Source organism: Dendropsophus ebraccatus, chromosome 8, assembly GCF_027789765.1.
Source record: "Dendropsophus ebraccatus isolate aDenEbr1 chromosome 8, aDenEbr1.pat, whole genome shotgun sequence".
Taxonomy (NCBI): domain Eukaryota; kingdom Metazoa; phylum Chordata; class Amphibia; order Anura; family Hylidae; genus Dendropsophus; species Dendropsophus ebraccatus.
Window position 1 is genome coordinate 29,498,076 of NC_091461.1, and position 27,942 is coordinate 29,526,017.

At 47.3% G+C, this 27,942-nt stretch overlaps 2 protein-coding genes across 2 annotated transcripts in view; one reads left to right on the forward strand and one right to left on the reverse strand.

Annotated features, from left to right (window-relative positions):
• On the reverse strand, positions 1-26,623 carry LHPP (phospholysine phosphohistidine inorganic pyrophosphate phosphatase). The gene is made up of 7 exons (XM_069980080.1): positions 26,459-26,623; positions 2,869-3,056; positions 2,200-2,353; positions 1,676-1,739; positions 1,510-1,602; positions 471-562; positions 1-395 (listed from the first exon to the last, which is right to left on the reverse strand). The coding sequence occupies exons 1-7, from the start codon at positions 26,575-26,577 to the stop codon at positions 293-295; spliced, it is 813 nt and encodes a 270-aa protein (XP_069836181.1). The 5' UTR covers positions 26,578-26,623; the 3' UTR covers positions 1-292.
• The window catches only part of NKX1-2 (NK1 homeobox 2), an 18,765-nt gene continuing 17,395 nt past the window's right edge, over positions 26,573-27,942 (forward strand). Inside the window, exon 1 of the mRNA XM_069980084.1 lies at positions 26,573-26,594. The gene's annotated coding sequence lies outside the window, so the exon portion shown is untranslated. The remainder of the gene's footprint in view (positions 26,595-27,942) is intronic.

Genomic DNA, 27,942 nt, shown 5'->3' on the forward strand with positions numbered 1-27,942 from the left:
TTTAGTAGAATTTTTAAGAGAATTTTTTTAAACCAATGAAATAACCGTAGGGAAGTGTCCAGGCCCTTTAATTTTAAAAGTACAGTCCCCCCCCCCCCCTGTTTAGTTATTTCTATTATGTTCCCCTTGAGCCTAAATGGAGAAAAAAAAACTAACAATGTTACGACTGTTAACAAAAATAATGTGTGTGTTTACAGGGAGTCGATTTAATGTTTCAAAGATTTTTTTTTTCTTTTCTAAAACAGAACCCACATTGTTGTTCCTATTAGAGGCCATGGAGGATGGAGTGAGGTCAGTGGTCAGAAGTCCTAGAAGCCAGGAGAATATCCACTGCTTGGGCCAGATTATCCACATATCCGTCAGCAGTCACCTGAGGGTGGCGCTCATCACTAGGCCTGGAAGAGAAGACATTTGTCATACACGCAGGTATATGCAAAACAGTGCACAGGCTTGGTTCCCATTGGTCTTACCGGTATTTTCCTGTTCGGACAAGTACACCACGGATCCCACAGCTTTGTGCTCCTCCAACATCATTAACCACATCGTCTCCAACCATTACAGCCTGCAATTCAAGATAATATTATATATCGTACAGGGCTGTGATGTCCAACCTGTGGCTATGAGGGCACACAAGAAGTTGTAGTTGTATAACAGATGGAAAGCCAAAGCCTGAAGATGAATTAAAGGGGTACTCCACCAAAAATCTGGAGAGCAGGAGAGGTTTTCTATGGGAATTTGCTACTGCTCTGGACAGTTCTTGACATGGACAGAGGTGGCAGCAGAGAGCACTGTGTCCTGCAGGACATACAGCGCTGATAAGTACTGGAAAACTGGAGATTTTTTTTTAATAGAAGTAAATTACAAATCTGTGGCACTTTCTGACACCATTTAAAAGAAAAAAACTTTTTTTCTGGAGTACCCCTTTAAAATGTATAAAAATAAACCAGAAACTTTAAATGGTCCCTGTTGTTCCAATCAACTTCCCCTCTTTGCAATCGACTAACATTTCTGTAAATCACTGCATTTACCAAAAAGGACTCCTTATGCCCAAAAAACTGAATTAAACATTTGCCCTCTAGGTGTCTCTCCTTTTGCGATCTGCTGTCCACTGGCTGTTTCTAGGGGAAATATGTCTCTGGCAACAGCAAGACAAAACTCAGGAAGTGGGGTTGGGGGGTTAGTAAGTGCTCTGTGATGGAGAGGAAAAGAGACAGTTTCCATTCTCCATAAAATAAATCAAATAAAATAAAAGGTAAATCTGGGCTTCCCTCTCAGCAGCAGCAGTGCAGTGTTAGTCTTAGTTAACCCATCCCTTGCTGTGTTGCTGTTTTTTTCATTTCTGCTCATGCGACACCAGTGCATTAGTACCCCTACTCTTACTTTTCACATCGCCTTTGGTAAACTTATACAGTTACCTTCCATTGGAAACTGCTCCATTTGAGACCAGACTAAGGCATGGATATCTATCCTGTGTACATCGCCTGCCCACTTTCCACCTTGGTACACTACCTCGTGTGGTTGAACTCCCAGCTCATCCAGTGCAGACAGGAAGAAGTTTTTGGCAGGTTTTCCCACCACCTCGGCTGTGACATCGCAGGCGTACTGACCAGGAAAGAAGAGGGATCAGTACAGTTCTCTGCCCACTGTGTACAGATGCCATTAAAGCTATACATACCTCCAGAGCTTTCATGTAGGCCCCCACATCTAACATCAAGCCATGGTTTTCCCTATAATAACGCCTGAAATACATAGAGTTATACATATGATGCTGAATGCAGCTCTTATACACATATACTTGGATGTATGCTTACCACATCCGAAAACAGTCTGCATGAAGGACACATAAAGCCAATGCAGCTGTGTTCAATTACAGCAATGTTAAAGGGCAGCTCTACCTTTACATATCTTCTACGACTGAATGGGGGGGGCATCCCTTCAGATGTTGCAAAACTACAAAAGCTAATAGGTAAATAGGCACGAAAACGGGGAGGAGGAAGTGGTGCGGCACAAGTCAATCCACTACTCCTCTTTGACACTTGGTTAGAGTTTGTTTGTAAAAAATCTACTGCAAGGAGGCTTTGTAGACAGGGACCATGCACACAAGGGGACACACACCTATACTACACTGTCAGCACCTTGGGTCCAGATGCTAACAGATTCCCTTTAAGGATTATAATATAACGCCCTGGAACCACTTACCCTTTCCCTAGAGATATGAGCACTGGTGTTTCCAGGCTAATTAATACTTGAAAGGCTCGGTTGAGGTTTTGATAGGAGAAGTTTTCAGCAGCGTCTCCGATCACAACACAGTTGGGTTGGGTCTTATCAATGGAGTCAAATTCAGGGAAGAGATCTACAACAAGAAGGGAGATAAACACATAGACATCATTATATATATATATATCACACACCCCCCTAGGGTGTCAAACTTGCTGCCTAGCTGTTGTAAAAACTACAATTCCCATCATGCCTGCATGGCTGAGAGTTTGACACCCCGTGATACACCAATATATATATAAAGAAAAATTCCTTGCAGCACTCAGATAAGTTAGTGGGTGCCCGCAGTCTTAACCCGGATCCTGGGTATATGCGTATATATAAAAAAAAATGCTGCGGCATTTTTTATATTATATATATATATATATATATATATATATATATATATATATATATATATATACACACACACACACACACAAACAAGGCGTTGTCACACTTTTCCAAAATATCAAGGGCCTGCTGGATGACCAGAAAATAAAAGGTGCTATGTGTAATATAACACTATATTATGGAATAGTATGGGGTTAGATCTTTTATTTATTACTATCATTCTTGTACATATGCGGGTGGGATACGCTTTCCACCCACCGTCATGGACCAGTAAGTGAGGGCGCAGTCCCCGTTCCAGCATCAGTTTCCTTGCAGCCGGTCCTGGAGCTGTTACTTCGTCTTCGGATATGTTGAACCCAAACTTCTGCAGTTTACGGACAAACTGAGCCCTTGTGGCCTGAGACTCATTGGTGCAGAATCTCAACTTCAAACCAGAGTTCCGTATCCTGATGAAGAAGGCAGGGAAATACAATTCAGTAAATGCACATACATTTGTGACCATGTATATATGGAGAGATCTCTGTCTAGCTATCATGTAACATGACATCATCACCGAAGACCACAGATTTGCATTGATTGACAGGGGAGACAAAAGGAGTATTCTTTCAATACTGCATTGATGGAAAATCTCTAACATCAATTGATCTAGCGATCGATATGGTGTCTGAACACTCAGACCCAGACTGATCAAAACTTTTGACATAGAAAAAGTTTTTCAAAACGACAGGTACACTTTAAGGCCCCTATAACACGGATCGATAATAGACCAAACATGGGCGATTATTGCTCTGTACAATAGAGACAACGATCAGCTGATCGTGTCAAATGATCTGACACCATGGCTAACAACTGAATAAACTGTTATACATTTCCTCACCGCACTGCCGGTCATCTGCCCGTTGCTTGCTTCCCGGTGCGGCCGTCCTGGCAAGTGATTGGCTGAAGCTGCAGCCACAGTGTCCTGAGTGAAAGCAGAGGGCAGGAAAAGACCGGGAGCGAGGAGAAGTAACGTATAACAATTTAGGCCAAGGGCTGCACGGACATCGCTAACTATCTCCATGCAGCTCTTGCTAAACGATTGCTTTCCGCAATATATGAGGCTTCAACCTCTTCGGAGTTTCATTGCGTTACGCAACAAAGGACTGCAATAAAATGATCAATTACTGCAATTAAATTTATGCATTCACGTTGCATTTTCATTGCGTTACTGCATGTGTGAGCACAGCCTCATGGGAAACTGTTTAATTAAATGACTATAAAGTGTTAAGTGGAGGTCTCCAAAAGTATACAAAACTATGTATTATCTGTTTCTGGACTTTAACGTGTCACTGTCGTTTATTTTATTTATTTATTTTTTTGCAGAAATCAATAGTACAGGGGATTTACATTGGGTTTATTAGCCGAAAAAGGCATTTTTATCATGAAAAAGCAGATTGAAGCTCTCCCCCCCATCTTCATTGTTCTCTATGAAGAGGGGAGGGGTGGAGTGGAGGGAGATGAGGCACCAAAACAGGACAACAAAGAGTTAATTTACAGCTGCATCACTGGGCTATCTCCTCTGAAGTCAGCACCGACCTCTCTGACCTCTGAATACGGCTTTCACACAGCTCCCACTGTGTAATCCTTTGTTCTCTGCTGGCGACTAATCTCCCTCCTCCCCCCCCCCCTCTCTATAGAACAGACAGGGTCCGACTGATGTAAAATGGTTGTGATTTCCTAATAATGAGCAGTAGAGATGAGCAAACCGGGTTCGGGTTCTAGTCGATCCAAACCCGAACGTTCGGTATTTGATTAGCGGTGGCTGCTGAACTTGGATAAAGCTCTAAGGTTGTCTGGAAAACATGGATACAGCCAATGACTATATCCATGTTTTCCACATAGCCTTAGGGCTTTTATCCAACTTCAGCAGCCACCGCTAATCAAATGCCGAAAGTTCGGGTTTGGATCGACTTGAGCATGCTCCAGGTTCGCTCATCTCTAATGAGCAGTGAATGAAAAAGAGGAGGTGGGGGGTGGGGACCTGGGGAAAGTCTTTTTGAATGCAGATAATGGCATATCTGCCTAATAAACCCAATTACAAAGTTTCTTAAAATCGCCTGGACTATTAATTTCTGGGGAAAAAACAAACAAACACGACAGTGACACTTTAAGAAGTTTTCCTGGACATTGCAATTGATTACTTGTCCAAAGTATTGGTGGTACCCCATTGAGTCACTTTTTGCCACAGTACAACACACTACAACCACCATTGTAGCTCAGCTGCAGTAAACCCACATGGTCACTATGCGATGTACGGCGCTGTCTGCTTCTGGTTCCATTCACTGTGTATGCAGGTTCTTGCCTGTGAAGGGGAGTTGCTGGGGGTCTGACCACCACTGGTCAGTCCTAAGGACAGGCTACCAATTGAAATATCCTAGAAAACCTCTTTCAGCCTTTGGCTGTACATATGAGCATATGGGTGCCTGCATTTATTGCCTGTCAAGCCCAAGAAAACACTCAATGACATACAGCAGGCACTCTAATAATAATAATAAACATGTAACAACTAACGAAAAAAAACTTATCTATGAGCCTCGAACTATTCTGCACATTTTATGATTGAAGAACATTTAGTTACGGGGACAAAGTCATCGGTGAGGTTGAGTATACAGTAGCCCTTGTGGTACCTCAAGTCTCAGCAGCTCGAGGTTAACCGCAGCTCTACGGCTTGTCTGCAGCCATCAGACAGATGAAAACCACACATAACACTTAATGTGTAATTGCCCTTCATAACATCAGCTTTTCTCTTTCAAATGAGGCCATTTGGCTAAAGAGATACGGCGATCCCAGCGTACGTTCCTAATCCACCAGCGAAGCGTGGCGCACTTAGAGGGTAATGATGCAGGTGAGCAAAGCATACGAGGGACCAATTATCCCTAATAAATGACTGCGCGACCTTCTCAGAACAGTGAGCAGAGGGCGACGGAGGAGAGGACCCAGCCAACATCTGTTCTCTGGTGTTCTGGTGAATACTCCCAACATGTGCACCCCCGCACTGGAGTATACGAGGAAAACAGCTCCAGTGGCTCTGGCAGACAAGGTCTAATTGATCTGTACTTGAAGGCCAAATTTTAACTTAGAGTGTACTACATGTCATCATTTCTTTCAGCTACATTAATAAAAGCCTTCTGAATCTTTTTAAAGGGAAACTATCGGCAGGTTAGAAGCATCGAACGATATGTCCATACAGCTGTTTATTTCATATGCTGAATAAGTGTCCTATTAGAGGGGCGTCCCGATTATTAAAATAAACGAGTGCCGATCTGCTAGATTGGCACTCGTTTACTTAGCCTGTTACATGGTTCGATGATCATTTAGCAAGGGCTGAATATATATCATTAGTAGAGATGAGCGAACCGGGTTTGGGTTCGAGTCCATCCGAACCCGAACGATCGGCATTTGATTAGCGGTGGCTGCTGAAGTTGGATAAAGCTCTAAGGTTGTCTGAAAAACATGGATACAGACAATGACTATATCCATGTTTTCCACATAGCCTTAGGGCTTTATCCAACTTCAGCAGCCACCGCTAATCAAATGCCGAACGTTCAGGTTCGGATGGACTTAAGCATGCTCCAGGTTCGCTCATCTCTAATCGTTAGTGATGTCTGTGCAGCCCTTGCCCTAAACTGTAAGGGTCCATTTACACAGAAAGATTACCTGACAGATTTGAAGTCAAAGCCAGAAACAGACTATAAACAGAGATCAGGAAAGCCTGAGATTTCTCCTCTTTTCAAATCCATTCCTGGCTTTGGCTTCAAATCTTTGGCAGATAATCTTATAATCTTTCTGTGTAAATGGACCCTTACACATTACCTCTCCACGCTCCCAGTCTTCTCCTGCCCACTGCTTGCTTCCTGGCGCCGCCGCAGCTTCACAGCAGCCTGTCCAAGCTGGCAGACTGCTCAGCCAATTACTGGCCATGGCGGTCCCTGTCAGTGATTGGCTGAGCGTCCTGTCAGCTCAGAGACCACTTTAAAGCTGCAGCTGCGGCACCGGGAAGAAAGCAGAGGGCAGGAGATGACCAGGAGTGTGGAGATGTAATATGTAATAGCTTTGCATCTCCATTACACGTAGTGATGCGCAGTTGGCGGCCACTGATTTTAAGTCCAGAGATAAAGACACGATCAGCCAGTCATCGGCTGATCGTTGTCTCTATTACACAGAGCAATAATCGGCTTGATTTGGCCAATTATCACTCCTTGTAATAGGGCCCTAAGTGTTTTGGTGCACTGGGGAAGGGACTACCACAGGGGCGGAACTACCGCCGTAGCAGCCGTAGCGGCTGCTACGGGGCCCAGCCGCATCAGGGGGCCCGTGGCGCAGGCCCCCGGAGCTGACAATAGTCTGCAGCACCCGGCGGCCGAGCAGGCCTCCCGGGTGTTGCAGCTGTTTGGGGTCCGGGGGTGTCCTGGTACCTGGGGGCAGCACTGGTAACGGACTCAGCATCCGCCCGGGCTAGTACTTCCGGGTCACGGAGCGTCTGTGCCGGAAGTACAGGCCGGGGGGCGGACTCTGAGCTCTCTGGTACCTGTGCTGCCGGAAATAGGACGGGACGCGCGAGGGGCCCCCCCCTTGTCATTAAGTCCAACCCCGGCAGCACAGGTCAGAGTCCGCCCACCGGCCTGTACTTCTGGCACAGACGCTCCGTGACCCGGAAGTACCAGCCCGGGCGGACGCTGACTCCGGTACCAGTGCTGCTTTGGAATCCACGGGACACCCCCCAGGAAGCCCCCTGGGGAGAAGCGGAGAAGACAGCCGACGGGGGAGTTAGGTGAGTTGTGTTGTTGTTTTTTTTTTAAATCTGCTTTGCAAAGGGGGATGATACATCTATGTATCATCTATGGGGGATATACAGGAGGGGGCATCTATGGGGGATATACAGGGGGGTGGCATCTATGGGGGATAATACAGGGGGCCATCTATGGGGGATAATACAGAGGGGGTAGCATCTATGGGGGATAATACAGGGGGGGGGGGCATCTATGGGGGATAATACAGGGGGGTGGCATCTATGGGGGATAATACAGGGGGGGGCATCTATGGGGGATATTACAAGGGGCCATCTATAGGGGGATTATACAGGGGGCCATGTCTAGGGAGAGAACATAAGGGGCATCTATAGGGGGACAACATGAGGGGAATCTTTAAGGGGGGGCAACATGGGGGACCATCTATGAGGGGGATGGAAAGCACAGGGCGGTCATTTATAAGGGGCTAACACGGGGGCATCTGTAAGGGAGAATACACAGAGGGGCATATACTATAAGGGGCTCACATAGTGTTAGGGCTACCAACTAAATGAGGGTGTAAAGTGGCCAATACAGATGTGCAGTGTGTATAGAGATGAGGATGGTGCCAGTATAAGGAGCCTAATATGTTTGTCTGGCAGATTCTGTGGATTCGTGGCTCGGAGAAGTTCTCATAATGGCCCAGGACAGATGGAGAAGAAAATGAAAAGGGAAGAACTCTGATCAGAGAAGACGTCCCCTGTGAGTCACCTGATATAACTGCACTGTAATGTATTTGGTGTACAGAACCTGTGTAGAGCTGAGTGTGTTGATGGCGTAGTGGTCGATCGATCGATCGAGGGAGGGGGGGGGGCCCCAATCAAAAGTATGCTATGGGGCCCAGCCATTTCTAGTTACGCCCCTGGACTACCACCCACAGTGCATGGATCCGCAATGAATATTGGGGCAGCGCTCTGTACTGCTCTGCTATGGTAATATTAGCTAGGAGGGGCTGGGGCAGATTAGGCACTGAGGGGGGTAACCCTCGCCCCCAGCGCAACAAACCGCCTCATTATACAGAAAGTAATACAGAGCCTATACTTACCTCTCTGCGCTCCCCTGGTTTCCTCCTGCAGTGTCTCCTACTGACCACAAGATGAGCTTGTCTCCAGAGTGACAGCCTGCCAGGCCAATCATAAGCATAGGCTCTTTATTATCTTTTATATTAAACAGCAGGTTTATATTAAAGAGGTTATCCAGCGCTACAAAAACATGGTCGCTTTTCCCCCTCTCTTGTCTCCAGTTCAGGTGTGGTTTGCAATTAAGCTCCATTTACTTCAATGGAACTGGGTTTGAAACCGCACCCAATCTGGAGACAAGAGAGGGGGAAAAGTGGCCATGTTTTTGTAGTGCTGGATAACCCCTTTAAATGTTTTCGATAACCCCTTTAAGCACTGATTTCCTGTGGGTCGAGATGGCTTTCACATGGCTCAGAGTACTGAAACCTATGCTAGAAAGAAACAGATGGCTCTGGTGCACTAGTGATTGTGTATGACATGGGCAAAAAACAAAAAACCTTATGCCCCTGAAACAAAATAGTCAGAAAGCGGAAATGCAACATGCTCAGTCCGTCTTTCTTCTCTACATCAGTACGGGTAGACTTGGGAGGCCTCAATACTCAACAGATCAAAATTGGTAGAATTGGGCAACTTTTCACTAGAGATGAGCAAATTTACAGTAAGTTCACGTGAATTTTGTCCGCTTTCACCAACATTTCATCACTGACTTTAGCAAGAAAAAAAAACATGACGTTTTATTGTATCTAGCACGTCTGTGGATCAACAGCAACGGCAACGTCTTGAGTGCATCAGGGGGAGCAGGTATGTACTAATACACTATTACAGCAGGGGGCATACCTAGTTTTTTTTTTGTGTTGTTTTAAGGATGAAATATATCACTGCTTTTGGACATTTATTTTTGGGGGTTAGAAAAAAAAATTAGACAGTTATTAGACTTAAAGGGGTTATCCAGTGCTACAAAAGCATGGCCACTTACTTCTAGAGACAGCACGACTCTTGTCTCCAGGTCAGATGTGGTTTGCAATTAAAGGGGTTATCCAGCGCTACAAAAACATGGCCAGTTTTTCCCCTCTCGTCTCCAGATTAAGGGTACAAACACACACAGCAGATACGCAGCAGATTTGATACTGTGTTCAGTTATTTAGATCTAATCTGCTGCGTATCTGCTGCGTATCGCAGCAGTAAATATGCAGCGTATAAGCCGTGTTTGTACCCTTAGTGAGTTTGGTTTCATTGTAGTAAATTGAGCTTACTTGCAAACCACACCTGAACTGGAGACAAGAGAAAATCAGCTGCGGATCCGGTAAGTGTGAACGTACCCTTAAGCTACATTCACTTCAATGGAACTGAGTTACAAAACCTGCACACAAACTGGAGCCAAGAGTGGTGCTGTCTCTGGAAGAAAGCGGCCATGTTTTTGTAGTGCTGGATAAGCCCTTGATTGATAAATTCCCCCAGCATTTTTGCAAATACCTAAATGCAATCATCCCACCTCACTATCAGTAAAACCCAGGGGTTTCCCTAAAACGTAAAATCACTTGTCAATAAGGAAGAATAAACGAAGGGCAATAAAAGAGGACGAAGACTTTGGTACCTCAGAGCGGCCGCTCGGGCCTCCTGCTATGCTCCGCTCCGGATGGCAGGAGGTTAATGTCGCCCTAATTCCAGCAGACAATCATCTCTTCTGATCTTTTACGACTTCCACAAAACATCTGTGTTGGTAGAACAATTACCTGGTGAATGCCGGTGCGCTATGTAATCATTAATGGCTGCTGACAGGGATCTGCATGGTGATCAGCATCTGTTCCATCATTACATAGACACAATGGGCTCATCAGTAACAATCAGCACTGATGGGGGAAGAGGTGTTATATGGAGAGAATCAGCAGAAGTGCATTCCTGACAGGTAACTTGTAGGTTGGGGCTAAATGCTGATTCCTGACAATGAGATCCCATTTACTCATATGAGTGATGAAGAGGTGGAACATAGCGGCTGTGTAGGCCCAGCCTAAAGCTAATGCAAATATCCTAAATGGTAAGAAGACCCATATACACCATCAGAGTACATATTAGGGTATAAACACACACACCGTATACGCAGCGTATTTACTGCTGCGATACACAGCAAATACGCAACAAATACGCAGCAGATTAGATCTAAATAACTGAATACAGCATCAAATCTGCTGCAGATCTGCTGCGTATTTGCTGCGTATACGGTGTGTGTGTTTGTACCCTTAAGGGTATGTGCACACTGAGGAATTCTTGAGGAATTGAAGCAGAAAGTTTTCAGGCAGAATTCAAGCAGAATTTAAGCCCCCCATTGACTTCTATAGGATTTCTCTAGCAGATCTACAGCAGAAAATTCTGCTCGGAAATTCTGCAGTGTGAACAACAGAGCAGAAAACCCATTGAACACAATGGGACTTTGCTCTGTACATATTTTACAGGAGGAATTTCAAGCTGAATTCCTCGCCTTTTCCTCAGTGTGCACATAGCCTTTAGGCAGCTGAAAAAAAAAAAAAAAAGACACCTGATGGACACCACTTACTTTAATAGGGTCAAATCAACAGGTTTTAGAAAGTTATACAGATTTGTAATTTACTCCTATTTAAAAATCTTCAGTCTTCCAAGACAGGAACTGTCCAGAGCAGCAGCAAATCCCCATAGAAAACCTCTACTGCTCTGGACAGTTCCTGACATGGACAGAGGTGGCAGCAGAGAGCACTGTGTCATACATCACTTCCTGCAGGACATACAGCAGCTGATAAACTATGGGAAGACTTGAGATTTTTTTAATAGATATAAATTACAAATCTATATAACTTTCTGAAACCAGTTGATCTGAAAGAAAAAGATTTTCACCAGAGTACCCCTTTAACCACAAATGTGATCGCAGCCCAAACAGCCTGTGTAGCAAACCATGAGTACAGGGGAAATGACTATATACAACTGTTGCAAATGCTTAGGCTACATTCACACCTTCCGTGCACGGACTATATTTACGGACAATGGGGGAGATTTATCTAACATGGTGTAAAGTGAAACTGGCTCAGTTGCCCCTAGCAACCAATCAGATTCCACCTTTCATTTTCCAGAGTCTGTGAGAAATGAAAGATGGAATCTGATTGGTTGCCAGGGGCGACTGACCCAGTTTCACTTTACACCATGTTTGATAAGTCTCCCCCATTGTGCTATGGACAGGATTTCGGACATGTATCACTTCTTTATTATGTCACTATATATGTTTGTCATTTTGTGCTATAACCTTTATGTGTCTCTCTCCTCTACTGTGCAGTTATACCTCTATGTAAGGGTACGTTCACACTATGTAATCCATGTGGAGACTTCAAGCGGATTCCACTGTGCGGCCTCCACTTGACGTTCTGCCCATTCCATAGACTCAATGATATTTGCTGGTGAATTCCGCTAACCGCCCAAAGATCTGACATGTCAATTCTTTGGGCGGACGGCGGAATCCGCCGGCAAATATTGTTGAGTCTATGGGATGGGCGGAACGTCAAGTGGAGGCCGCACAGTGGAATCCGCTTGAAGTCTCCACACGGATTCCGCAGTGTGAACGTACCCTAACATGTCTTCTGTGTGGTTATACCTCTATATTACATGTCTTTTGTGTATTTATACCTCTATATTACATGTATTCTCTGCACCTCTATATAACATGTTTTCTATGCACCTCTATATAACATGGCGTCATTAAACTGTAAGGGGGCTAGAACGAAAAAAAACTTTAGTAAAGAGTTTACAGGCAAATAGCAGGGTGTGTAAATTCCAGGCTGGCCACCGCGGGCAGACGGCCTCCTATGGTGCGGAATTATTTTATGAGTTATCTATGAGTACATGGTAGAAAACCAATGTCTTGTTCTGCCCGGTAGGAGACCTGGCGGACCCCCGCCGGCAGCTGCTCACTTCTCTCGTCACTGTCAGAACTTTATTGCAGGTTCCTGAGACAGACGTTGTGCGCAAGAACTACAAGAATACGCTGTAAATGTCCACCCAGCCCGCTATTCATATGCGAGGGGGGAGCCCTGCTGAGTGCACAGGAGAAGGTCATCTCCTTCTGTTCTCTATTGATGCGGCACACTTCCTAATGAAAACAGTCATTCAGTACACTTGTCACTACACAGATACAACACACACACAACAAGGTAAAAAGGCCATCAACTATGTCAACCTATAGCTGTCCAGCTGTTGCAAAACTACAACTCCCATCATGCCTGGACAGCCAAAGCGAAGCTGACCTACCCCTGACCTACGGGGCCCCATACCTAGGTGTGATCATGTTAACACATTAAGTTATCTTCAAAGCTGTCTGGGATTTTACGTACAGTGACCCCTATCTCGCTTTCCCGTTTCCAAGCGGTAACTGAAAGCAGTCATGTGACCAATATAGGTGCGTCGATATTGATGACATCACATACACAAGTCATATAAAGGGCTTTAGGTTGACAGATAGAGAGAGGGTTGTGACACTGTTAAAGGGTTTATCTAGTATAAGGAGAAAAAAAAAGTTACTTTCTGGCAAAACAGTGCCACCCCTGTCCTCAGGTTGCATGTGGTATTACAATTCAGTTTTATTCACTTCAAGTTACAGAAACTCAAACTGGGGACAAGAGTGGGGATGTTTTTGGAAAAGGGCGGCCATGTTTTTCTAAGCCTGGATAACTCCTTAATGGTAAATTCACACGGGCGTATCTGCAGCGGATTTAACGCTGCGAAATCGCAGCTAAATCCACTGCGGATTCCTCCCTTGTGAACTGCAATGTGATTACATACTCGCAGTGGGATTGTCATCCCACTGCCAGTATGTAAGTCCCGGCCCCATTAACCCCCGCCGCCTGGGATGATACATTACCTGTTCCATGATCCGGACGCATCTGAGGCTCCTGGCTCCCAGAGGTCCCGTGCAGCCAATCAGTGACTGTGGCGGGGCCGTGCACTGATTGGCTGCGCAGGACCTCCGGGAGTCGGGAACCTCAGACGCGGCCGGATCGTGGTGCCGGTAATGATACGTATCATCTGGAGCGGTGGGGGTTAATGGGGCCGGGACTTACATACTGGCAGCGTGATGACAATCCCACTGCGACTATGTAATCACATTGCAATTCACATGGGAGGAATCCGCAGCAGATTTAGCTGTGACTTAGCAGTGTTAAATCCTTGGCGAATCCGCCTGTGTGAATTTACCCTGAGGGTAGCTTCACACGTACCATATAGCTGCTAATTTTACGCAAGAAAATCGCAGATCCGTCCCTGCGATTTTAGATGCAGAAAAATCACATGAATTGACCTGCGTATTATGTATATATAAAAAACGCTCATAATACGCAGTTCAATTCATGCGATTTTTCTGCATCTAAAATCACAGGGGCGGATCTGTGATTTTCTTGCGAAAAAACAGCGGCCATACGGTACGTGTGAAGCTACCCTGAGGGTGTGTTCACACGTACAGGATCTTAAGCAGATTTGATGGCGCAGATTTGAATCTGCAGCAGATCCGCAGCAGATTTTAGGGCCTAGAATTGATTTGCTTTGAATCTGCAGCATCAAATCTGCTGCAGATCCTGTATGTGTGAACGCACTCTGAGGGTGCGTTCACACATACAGGATCTGCAGCAGATCTGCTGCAGATTTGATGGCGCAGATTTGAAGCTGCAGATTCAAAGCAAATTAATTCTGGGCCATCAAATCTGCTGCAGATCTGCTCCAGATCCTGTACGTGTAAACGCACCCTTAGGGTGCGTTCACACCTACAGGATCTGCAGCAAATTTGCAGCAGATTTGATGCTGTGTTCAGTTATTTAAATGAAATCTGCTGCAGAAAATCAGCTGCAGATCCTGTAGGTGTGAACGCACCATTAAGCGGTTATTAACATTTTATTACTATACAATGTTAGAGAGTTTAGAGCGGTACTAAGTAGGAAAGATAAAATATTTTTTTTTCGCTATTTACCAATGTCGTTTTGCCAAGTAGGCCTCAGGGCCCCAGTAATATTGGGGTTCACACAAGCCACCCTACGACCCATTGTCCCTGTACCATACTGTAGTGTAAGTATTCCACCAACCGGGTATATATGTGCATTAAAGCTACACGGTAGTAAACTGTGCTGTCACCAGCCTCTATATATAGACACAGACTAAGTATAGCTGCCACCTGACCGCACTGTACCCACATGTATACCATAACCCTGAGCCGCCATAACAGGCCAGTAACATAATATACTCAGCCGCCTTAACATCTGGCTGCAGGGTTTCTGAACTGAGAACAATATCATAGTGCCAGGCAAGATGACCCAAAGGGGGAGATACAAGCGGGGCAAAACCAAGGCAAAATGTCTGTGGCACCATCCACAGGTGTAAGGACGGGTTCACACTGCGTTTATGTAATCCATCGTATGCAGAAAAAAAAAAAAAAAAAGATGCATTTGTGTGCATCCATTTTGATCTGTTTTTCTTTTGACTTTAATTAAACAAAAAGGGTAAAAAAAAAAAATACAAAAAACGGATCAAAACGCATCTGATTTTTAGAGTACACGTGGTCAAGCAAAGGATGCATTTTGATCTGTTCCTTTCTTAGGGTGCCTTCACACACATCGGATCTGCAACAGATTCAATGCTGTGCTGAGTTATTTAGATCAAATCCGATAGAAAATCCGCTGCGATACGGTGTGTGTGAAGCTACCCTTATAATGGAAGTCAATGGAAAAACGGATGAAAAAAGATGCACACAAATGCATCAGTTATTTTCAACTGTTTTTTTCTGCATAAAATAGATTTCATGAACGCAATGTAAACCCAGTCTAAGGCTATGGTCACACACTGCTGAAATTGAGTGGATGGCCGTCATTTAATGGCAAATAATTGCCGTTATTTTAAAACAACAGATTTTATTTGCCGTTAAATGTTGGCCAGCCACTCAATTTCAGCAGTGAACATAGACTTTCTGGGGGACATTTATTAAGTCCAGCGTTTTTTACGCCGGACTTAAGAATGTCCCCGCATCTCCATCGCTACGGGGATTTATGTAGAAGCGGACTGCCTCTACATAAACCCCATGCGCTCCGGTGCGCACCGCCGAAAACCTACGCCAGCTGAGGACTGGAGTAGGTTTTCGGTGTATCTTTTGGCGGAACGGATGGTGAACACACACAAACACAGGTTCCCACGGTGATGTCACACACCCACACACACATTACCGCAGTGATGTCACACACACACAGGTTCCCGCAGTGATGTCACACACACAGGTTCTCGCAGTCATGTCACACACACACACACATTACCGCAGTGATGTCACACACACAGGTTTCCGCAGTGATGTCACACACACAGGTTCCCGCAGTGATGTCACACACACAGGTTCCCGCAGTGATGTCACACACACACACAGGATCCCGCGGTGATGTCACACACATTACCGAAGTGATGTCACACACACAGTTTCCCGCAGTGATGTCACACACACACACACACACACACATGTTCCCGCGGTGATGTCACACACACAGGTTCTCGCAGTGATGTCACACACACACACACACACACATTACCGCAGTGATGTCACACACACAGGTTTCCGCAGTGATGTCACACACACAGGTTCCCGCAGTGATGTCACACACACACAGTTTCCCGCAGTGATGTCACACACACAGGTTCCCGCGGTGATGTCACACACACACACACACACACACACACACACACATTACCGCAGTGATGTCACACACACACACACACAGGTTCTCGCAGTGATGTCACACACACAGGTTCCCGCAGTGATGTCACACACACAGGTTCCCGCAGTGATGTCACACACACACAGGTTCCCGCAGTGATGTCACACACACAGGTTCCTGCAGTGATGTCACACACACAGGTTCCCGCAGTGATGTCACACACACACACAGGTTCCCGCAGTGATGTCACACACACAGGTTCCCGCAGTGATGTCACACACACACACACACACACACACACACAGGTTCCCGCAGTGATGTCACACACACACACACACACACACACACAGGTTCCCGCAGTGATGTCACACACACACGGGTTCCCGCAGTGATGTCACACACACACACACACACACACAGGTTCCCGCAGTGATGTCACACACACACACACAGGTTCCCGCAGTGATGTCACACACACACACACACACAGGTTCCCGCAGTGATGTCACACACACACACACACACACACAGGTTCCCGCAGTGATGTCACACACACACACACACAGGTTCCCGCAGTGATGTCACACACACAGGTTCTTGCAGTGATGTCACACACATTACCGCAGTGATGCCATACACACAGGTTCCCGCGGTGATGTCACACACACACAGGTTCTCGCAGTGATGTCACACACACACACACACACACACACACACATTACCGCAGTGATGTCACACACAGGTTTCCGCAGTAATGTCACACACACAGGTTCCCGCAGTGATGTCACACACACACACAGGTTCCCGCGGTGATGTCACACACATTACCGAAGTGATGTCACACACACACACACATTACCGCAGTGATGTCACACACACACACAGGTTCCCGCAGTGATGTCACACACACAGGTTCCCGCAGTGATGTCACACACACAGGTCCCCGCAGTGATGTCACACACACACAGGTTCCCGCGGTGATGTCACACACACACACACACACACACACACAGGTTCCCACAGTGATGTCACACACACACACACATACACAGGTTCCCGCAGTGATGTCACACACACAGGTTCTCTTAGCGCAGTGATGTCACACACACACACACACACACACAGGTTCCCGCAGTGATGTCACACACACAGGTTCCTGCAGTGATGTCACACACACAGGTTCTCTTAGCACAGTGATGTCACACACACACAGGTTCCTGCAGTGATGTCACACACACACAGGTTCTCTTAGCGCAGTGATCTCACACACACACACACAGGTTCTCTTAGCGCAGTGATGTCACACACACACACACAGGTTCTCTTCCTCCCTTAGCGCAGTGATGTCACACAGACACACAGTTTCTCTTAGCGCAGTGATGTCACACACACACAGGTTCTCTTAGCGCAGTGATGTCACACACACACAGGTTCTCTTAGCGCAGTGATGTCACACACACACAGGTTCTCTTAGCGCAGTGATGTCACACACACACAGATTCTCTTAGCGCAGTGATGTCACACACACAGGTTCTCTTAGCGCAGTGATGTCACACACACACACACAGGTTCTCTTAGCGCAGTGATGTCACACACACAGATTCTCTTAGCGCAGTGATGTCACACACACAGGTTCTCTTAGCGCAGTGATGTCACACACACACACACACACAGGTTCTCTTAGCGCAGTGATGTCACACACACACAGATTCTCTTCCTCCCTTAGCACAGTGATGTCACACACACACAGGTTCCTGCAGTGATGTCACACACACAGGTTCTCTTGGCGCAGTGATGTCACACACACACAGGTTCTCTTAGCGCAGTGATGTCACACACACACACAGGTTCTCTTCCTCCCTTAGCGCAGTGATGTCACACACACACACACACAGGTTCTCTTCCTCCCTTAGCGCAGTGATGTCACACACACACAGGTTCTCTTAGCGCAGTGATGTCACACACACACACACAGGTTCTCTTCCTCCCTTAGCGCAGTGATGTCACACACACACAGGTTCTCTTAGCGCAGTGATGTCACACACACACACACACACAGGTTCTCTTAGCGCAGTGATGTCACACACACACACAGGTTCTCTTAGTGCAGTGATGTCACACACACACACAGGTTCTCTTCCTCCCTTAGCGCAGTGATGTCACACACACACAGGTTCTCTTCCTCACTTAGCGCAGTGATGTCACACACACACACACACACACACAGGTTCTCTTCCTCCCTTAGCGCAGTGATGTCACACACACACACAGGTTCTCTTAGTGCAGTGATGTCACACACACACAGGTTCTCTTAGCGCAGTGATGTCACACACACAGGTTCTCTTAGCGCAGTGATGTCACACACACACACAGGTTCTCTTAGCGCAGTGATGTCACACACACACACACAGGTTCTCTACCTCCCTTAGCGCAGTGATGTCACACACACACAGGTTCTCTTCCTCCCTTAGCGCAGTGATGTCACACACACACACACACACACAGGTTCTCTTAGTACAGTGATGTCACACACACACAGGTTCTCTTAGCGCAGTGATGTCACACACACAGGTTCTCTTAGCGCAGTGATGTCACACACACACACAGGTTCACTTAGCGCAGTGATGTCACACACACACACACAGGTTCCTGCAGTAATGTCACACACACACAGGTTCTCTTAGCACAGTGATGTCACACACACACACACACACACAGGTTCTCTTAGCGCAGTGATGTCACACACACACACACAGGTTCTCTTAGCGCAGTGATGTCACACACACACAGGTTCTCTTAGCGCAGTGATGTCACACAGACACACAGTTTCTCTTAGCGCAGTGATGTCACACACACACAGGTTCTCTTCCTCCCTTAGCGCAGTGATGTCACACACACACACACACACACAGGTTCTCTTAGCGCAGTGATGTCACACACACAGGTTCTCTTAGCGCAGTGATGTCACACACACACACAGGTTCTCTTAGCGCAGTGATGTCACACACACACACAGGTTCTCTTCCTCCCTTAGCGCAGTGATGTCACACACACACACAGGTTCACTTAGCGCAGTGATGTCACACACACACACACAGGTTCTCTTAGCACAGTGATGTCACACACACACACACACAGGTTCTCTTAGCGCAGTGATGTCACACACACACACACACACACACACAGGTTCTCTTAGCGCAGTGATGTCACACACACACACACACACACACACACACACACAGGTTCTCTTAGCGCAGTGATGTCACACAGACACACAGTTTCTCTTAGCGCAGTGATGTCACACACACACACAGGTTCTCTTCCTCACTTAGCGCAGTGATGTCACACACACACAGGTTCTCTTCCTCACTTAGCGCAGTGATGTCACACACACACACACACAGGTTCTCTTCCTCCCTTAGCGCAGTGATGTCACACACACACACACACACACACAGGTTCTCTTAGCGCAGTGATGTCTCACACACACACACAGGTTCTCTTAGCGCAGTGATGTCATGCACACAGGTTCTCTTAGCGCAGTGATGTCACACACACACACACACACAGGTTCTCTTAGCGCAGTGATGTCACACACACACACACAGGTTCTCTTCCTCCCTTAGCGCAGTGATGTCACACACACACACACACACACACAGGTTCTCTTAGCGCAGTGATGTCTCACACACACACACAGGTTCTCTTAGCGCAGTGATGTCATGCACACAGGTTCTCTTAGCGCAGTGATGTCACACACACACACACACACAGCTTCTCTTAGCGCAGTGATGTCACACACACACACACACAGGTTCTCTTCCTCCCTTAGCGCAGTGATGTCACACACACACAGGTTCTCTTCCTCCCTTAGCGCAGTGATGTCACACACACACAGGTTCTGTTTCTCCCTTAGCGCAGTGATGTCACACACACACAGGTTCTGTTCCTCCCTTAGCGCAGTGATGTCACACACACACACAGGTTCTCTTCCTCCCTTAGCGCAGTGATGTCACACACACACAGGTTCTCTTCCTCCCTTAGCGCAGTGATGTCACACACACACACAGGTTCTCTTCCTCCCTTTAGCGCAGTGATGTCACACACACAGGTTCTCTTCCTCCCTTAGCGCAGTGATGTCACACACACACAGGTTCTCTTCCTCCCTTAGCGCAGTGATGTCACACACACACACACACAGGTTCTCTTCCTCCCTTAGCGCAGTGATGTCACACACACACAGGTTCTCTTCCTCCCTTAGCGCAGTGATGTCACACACACACAGGTTCTCTTCCTCCCTTGGCGCAGTGATGTCACACACACACAGGTTCTCTTCCTCCCTTAGCGCAGTGATGTCACACACACACAGGTTCTCTTAGCGCAGTGATGTCACACACACACAGGTTCTCTTCCTCTCTTAGCGCAGTGATGTCACACACACACACCAGGTTCTCTTCCTCCCTTAGCGCAGTGATGTCACACACACACAGGTTCTCTTAGCGCAGTGATGTCACACACACACAGGTTCTCTTCCTCACTTAGCGCAGTGATGTCCACACACACACAGGTTCTCTTCCTCCCTTAGCGCAGTGATGTCACCAACACACACACACAGGTTCTCTTAGCGCAAGTGATGTTCACACACACACAGGTTCTCTTCCTCCCTTAGCGCAGTGATGTCACACACACACAGGTTCTCTTCCTCCCTTAGCGCAGTGATGTCACACACACACAGGTTCTCTTCCTCCCTTAGCGCAGTGATGTCACACACACACACAGGTTCTCTTCCTCTCTTAGCGCAGTGATGTCACACACACACAGGTTCTCTTCCTCTCTTAGCGCAGTGATGTCACACACACACACACAGGTTCTCTTCCTCCCTTAGCGCAGTGATGTCACACACACACACACACACACAGGTTCTCTTAGCGCAGTGATGTCACACACAGGTTCTCTTAGCGCAGTGATGTCACACACAGGTTCTCTTAGCGCAGTGATGTCACACACACACAGGTTCTCTTCCTCCCTTAGCGCAGTGATGTCACACACACACACACAGGTTCTCTTCCTCCCTTAGCGCAGTGATGTCACACACACACAGGTTCTCTTCCTCCCTTAGCGCAGTGATGTCACACACACACAGGTTCTCTTCCTCCCTTAGCGCAGTGATGTCACACACACACACAGGTTCTCTTCCTCCCTTAGCGCAGTGATGTCACACACACACAGGTTCTCTTCCTCCCTTAGCGCAGTGATGTCACACACACACACAGGTTCTCTTCCTCCCTTAGCGCAGTGATGTCACACACACACACAGGTTCTCTTAGCGCAGTGATGTCACACACACACAGGTTCTCTTCCTCCCTTAGCGCAGTGATGTCACACACACACAGGTTCTCTTCCTCCCTTAGCGCAGTGATGTCACACACACACAGGTTCTCTTCCTCCCTTAGCGCAGTGATGTCCACACACACACAGGTTCTCTTCCTCTCTCTTAGCGCAGTGATGTCACACACACACAGGTTCTCTTCCTCCCTTAGCGCAGTGATGTCACACACACACAGGTTCTCTTCCTCTCTTAGCGCAGTGATGTCACACACACACACAGGTTCTCTTCCTCTCTTAGCGCAGTGATGTCACACACACACACACAGGTTCTCTTCCTCCCTTAGCGCAGTGATGTCACACACACACAGGTTCTCTTCCTCCCTTAGCGCAGTGATGTCACACACACACACACAGGTTCTCTTCCTCCCTTAGCGCAGTGATGTCACACACACACAGGTTCTCTTAGCGCAGTGATGTCACACACACACAGGTTCTCTTCCTCCCTTAGCGCAGTGATGTCACACACACACAGGTTCTCTTCCTCCCTTAGCGCAGTGATGTCACACACACACAGGTTCTCTTAGCGCAGTGATGTCACACACACACAGGTTCTCTTCCTCCCTTAGCGCAGTGATGTCACACACACACAGGTTCTCTTCCTCCCTTAGCGCAGTGATGTCACACACACACAGGTTCTCTTAGCGCAGTGATGTCACACACACACACACAGGTTCTCTTCCTCCCTTAGCGCAGTGATGTCACACACACACAGGTTCTCTTAGCGCAGTGATGTCACACACACACACACACACAGGTTCTCTTAGCGCAGTGATGTCACACACACACACAGGTTCTCTTAGTGCAGTGATGTCACACACACACACAGGTTCTCTTCCTCCCTTAGCGCAGTGATGTCACACACACACACACACACACACAGGTTCTCTTAGTGCAGTGATGTCACACACACACAGGTTCTCTTAGCGCAGTGATGTCACACACACAGGTTCTCTTAGCGCAGTGATGTCACACACACAGGTTCTCTTAGCGCAGTGATGTCACACACACACACAGGTTCTCTTAGCGCAGTGATGTCACACACACACACACAGGTTCTCTTCCTCCCTTAGCGCAGTGATGTCACACACACACAGGTTCTCTTCCTCCCTTAGCGCAGTGATGTCACACACACACACACACACACACACACAGGTTCTCTTAGTACAGTGATGTCACACACACACAGGTTCTCTTAGCGCAGTGATGTCACACACACAGGTTCTCTTAGCGCAGTGATGTCACACACACACACAGGTTCACTTAGCGCAGTGATGTCACACACACACACACAGGTTCCTGCAGTAATGTCACACACACACAGGTTCTCTTAGCACAGTGATGTCACACACACACACACACACACACACACACACACACACAGGTTCTCTTAGCGCAGTGATGTCACACACACACACAGGTTCTCTTAGTGCAGTGATGTCACACACACACAGGTTCTCTTAGCGCAGTGATGTCACACAGACACACAGTTTCTCTTAGCGCAGTGATGTCACACACACACAGGTTCTCTTCCTCCCTTAGCGCAGTGATGTCACACACACACACACACAGGTTCTCTTAGCGCAGTGATGTCACACACACAGGTTCTCTTAGCGCAGTGATGTCACACACACACACAGGTTCTCTTAGCGCAGTGATGTCACACACACACACACACAGGTTCTCTTCCTCCCTTAGCGCAGTGATGTCACACACACACACAGGTTCACTTAGCGCAGTGATGTCACACACACACACACAGGTTCTCTTAGCACAGTGATGTCACACACACACACACACACAGGTTCTCTTAGCGCAGTGATGTCACACACACACACACACACACACACACACAGGTTCTCTTAGCGCAGTGATGTCACACACACACACACAGGTTCTCTTAGCGCAGTGATGTCACACAGACACACAGTTTCTCTTAGCGCAGTGATGTCACACACACACACAGGTTCTCTTCCTCACTTAGCGCAGTGATGTCACACACACACACACACACAGGTTCTCTTCCTCCCTTAGCGCAGTGATGTCACACACACACACACACACAGCTTCTCTTAGCGCAGTGATGTCTCACACACACACACAGGTTCTCTTAGCGCAGTGATGTCACACACACACACACAGGTTCTCTTAGCGCAGTGATGTCATGCACACAGGTTCTCTTAGCGCAGTGATGTCACACACACACACACACACAGGTTCTCTTAGCGCAGTGATGTCACACACACACACACAAGGTTCTCTTCCTCCCTTAGCGCAGTGATGTCACACACACACAGGTTCTCTTCCTCCCTTAGCGCAGTGATGTCACACACACACAGGTTCTGTTTCTCCCTTAGCGCAGTGATGTCACACACACACAGGTTCTGTTCCTCCCTTAGTGCAGTGATGTCACACACACACACAGGTTCTCTTCCTCCCTTAGCGCAGTGATGTCACACACACACAGGTTCTCTTCCTCCCTTAGCGCAGTGATGTCTCACACACACACACACACACACAGGTTCTCTTCCTCCCTTAGCGCAGTGATGTCACACACACACACAGGTTCTCTTCCTCCCTTTAGCGCAGTGATGTCACACACACAGGTTCTCTTCCTCCCTTAGCGCAGTGATGTCACACACACACAGGTTCTCTTCCTTCCTTAGCGCAGTGATGTCACACACACACACACAGGTTCTCTTCCTCCCTTAGCGCAGTGATGTCACACACACACACAGGTTCTCTTCCTCCCTTAGCGCAGTGATGTCACACACACACAGGTTCTCTTCCTCCCTTAGCGCAGTGATGTCACACACACACAGGTTCTCTTCCTCCCTTAGCGCAGTGATGTCACACACACACAGGTTCTCTTAGCGCAGTGATGTCACACACACACAGGTTCTCTTCCTCCCTTAGCGCAGTGATGTCACACACACACACAGGTTCTCTTCCTCCCTTAGCGCAGTGATGTCACACACACACAGGTTCTCTTAGCGCAGTGATGTCACACACACACAGGTTCTCTTCCTTACTTAGCGCAGTGATGTCACACACACACACAGGTTCTCTTCCTCCCTTAGCGCAGTGATGTCACACACACACACACACAGGTTCTCTTAGCGCAGTGATGTCACACACACACAGGTTCTCTTCCTCCCTTAGCGCAGTGATGTCACACACACACAGGTTCTCTTCCTCCCTTAGCGCAGTGATGTCACACACACACAGGTTCTCTTCCTCCCTTAGCGCAGTGATGTCACACACACACAGGTTCTCTTCCTCCCTTAGCGCAGTGATGTCACACACACACAGGTTCTCTTCCTCTCTTAGCGCAGTGATGTCACACACACACAGGTTCTCTTCCTCTCTTAGCGCAGTGATGTCACACACACACACACACAGGTTCTCTTCCTCCCTTAGCGCAGTGATGTCACACACACACACACACAGGTTCTCTTCCTCCCTTAGCGCAGTGATGTCACACACACACACACACACAGGTTCTCTTAGCGCAGTGATGTCACACACAGGTTCTCTTAGCGCAGTGATGTCACACACAGGTTCTCTTAGCGCAGTGATGTCACACACACACAGGTTCTCTTCCTCCCTTAGCGCAGTGATGTCACACACACACACAGGTTCTCTTCCTCCCTTAGCGCAGTGATGTCACACACACACAGGTTCTCTTCCTCCCTTAGCGCAGTGATGTCACACACACACAGGTTCTCTTCCTCCCTTAGCGCAGTGATGTCACACACACACACACACAGGTTCTCTTCCTCCCTTAGCGCAGTGATGTCACACACACACAGGTTCTCTTCCTCCCTTAGCGCAGTGATGTCACACACACACACAGGTTCTCTTCCTCCCTTAGCGCAGTGATGTCACACACACACAGGTTCTCTTAGCGCAGTGATGTCACACACACACAGGTTCTCTTCCTCCCTTAGCGCAGTGATGTCACACACACACAGGTTCTCTTCCTCTCTTAGCGCAGTGATGTCACACACACACAGGTTCCCTTCCTCTCTTAGCGCAGTGATGTCACACACACACACACAGGTTCTCTTCCTCCCTTAGCGCAGTGATGTCACACACACACACACACACACACACAGGTTCTCTTAGCGCAGTGATGTCACACACACACACACACACACAGGTTCTCTTAGCGCAGTGATGTCACACACACACACACACACACAGGTTCTCTTAGCGCAGTGATGTCACACACACACAGGTTCTCTTCCTCCCTTAGCGCAGTGATGTCACACACACACAGGTTCTCTTCCTCCCTTAGCGCAGTGATGTCACACACACACACACACACACAGGTTCTCTTCCTCTCTTAGCGCAGTGATGTCTCCCTCTGGCTCTCTCCCATCAGCTGCTCATCTTGTGTCACTTATTCTGTACACAAGTTGCAGTGTAAGCCGCCGGCATGTTCCCACTGCCACCAATCAGCGCACACTATACACAATACACTATCTACATTTCTTCCAGGCATAATCTCCATGTATAACAAGAGCTGAATAGCATTGGAGTTTTACTTTGGATCCTTAAATATCTGCAACATGTGACTCCCGCAGGTGTGAACACTCCCCTGGGATCAGAGAACAATCTCTGCTGGACAGATTGTGCAGCTACTATTGTTGTTGAATTACAGGCTGTGTTCACACTCTGCGTTTTTGTTGATTTAAAAGTTTTCTGTTTCAATCGGTGTACTCCCCATACATATGGACGACTCCACCAAAAACGTTATTGGGAATGTAAACTATGGCATCACATAAATCCTGCTACATCAGGTTACATAACAAAGCATGTCCTGAAAGTTCACGAGCTAAGCCACGCCCTCTCTTGTCATAAACCACGCCCGAAAACTTATAAGCCACGCCTCCTCGTCTAGCAGCCGTTACCGCACCTGTTGACGGCTTCTACGGAGCCGGGAATGGCGGTACCGCCCGCCGGGCCACCGCTGTCGTACAGGACACCGCTGACGTCCAGCAGCACCGCCCGCACCCCGCTCGCCCAGGACGCCATCTCCGACAGCTGCTTCAGTAAGAAGTAGCAGGGCGGACCACGCCCACCTATGACGTAGACAGGAGCGGAGCACCATGGGACATGTAGTCCGGGAGCAGAACTTTGTTTTTATATATCTGCTCTATAGTTGTGTTTAAATGTTATTTTTTTTTTATTAAGAATTCAAATATTTACTGAATCAACACATAAAATTTTACAAGATAGTGTTAACCAATCGGGTGTGACCTTAGAAACAGATTTATTTTTTTTTTAGTTAAAAAAAAAAAAGAGAGAAGAAGAAATAAATGTTCTTATAGTTATTTATGTATTTTATTGTTAGGAACTTATTTTGGCCTCCAAATACCCATCTGAATTAACCTCAGCAGTATCTGCCCAATTGATGTAGCTGGGATGTATGTGCCGTAGTTGACACTGTGATAAATCACTTATTTTATACATTTCCCGCTAGGACTTGGATTATCTTTAATAACTGAGCCTATTCCATGTCTGAATCTACATAAAAAGTTATACCTTGTAATCCTCAGGCCATGTTCCCCAACCTGCGGCTGTCCAGCTGCTGCAGATACAATTGTACAGCCACAGGTCGGCTACATCGGCGCTCGTTTACTGGGCCTATTCCACGGCCCGACAATCGTTTAGCGAGACTTATTTCATACATTACCTGTCCAGGCGCAGGTCTTCTCCTTCTCCCGGTCCCGGCCAGTGATTGGCTGAGTGGTCTGTCAGTTCAGACAGACGGCTCCGAAGCTGCTGCGGCGCGGGACCTGCTGCCTGGACAGGTAATGTATGGTGCTTGTGAGATTGTCGGTCGCCCGCCGCGCACCGCTATTCCACGTAGTGATGCGCGGGTGGCGAACGATGATTTTAAGTCTGAACCTAAATGAACTATCAGCTGATGACACGATCATCGGCTGATCGTTGTCTCTATTCCACGGAGTGATAATCAGCCGAATCAGGCTGATTCGGCCAATTATTGATCCGTGGAATAGGCCCCTAAGGCTATGTTCACACTATGATTAGATGATACTAAGGGTGCATTTACACAGAAAGATTATCTGCCAAAGATTTGAAGCCAAAGCCAGCAACAGACTATAAACAGAGATCAGGTCATAAATGAAAGACTGAGATTTCTCCTCTTTTCAAATCCATTTCTGGCTTTGGCTTCACAAAATCTGTCAGATAAATCCTTCTGTGTAAAGGCAGCCTAAGGCTATGTTCCCACCATGATTAGAAGACACTGATGGTGCGTTTACACAGAGAGATTTATTTGACAGAATTTGAAGCCAAAGCCAGGAACAGACTATAAACAGGGTGCTGGTCATAAAGGAAAGCCTGAGATTCACTGTCTTTTCAAGTCCATTCCTG

Coding starts and splice junctions, on each gene's coding strand:
- LHPP (XM_069980080.1), bottom strand. CDS start 26,577: ATGGCGTCCTGGGCGAGCGGGGTGCGGGCGGTGCTGCTGGACGTCAGC. Junction 3,057..26,458: donor TCCGTAGAAGCCGTCAACAG/GTGCGGTAACGG, acceptor CTTCTTCATCAG/GATACGGAACTCTGGTTTGA. Junction 2,354..2,868: donor TCACTTACTGGTCCATGACG/GTGGGTGGAAAG, acceptor TTCTTGTTGTAG/ATCTCTTCCCTGAATTTGAC.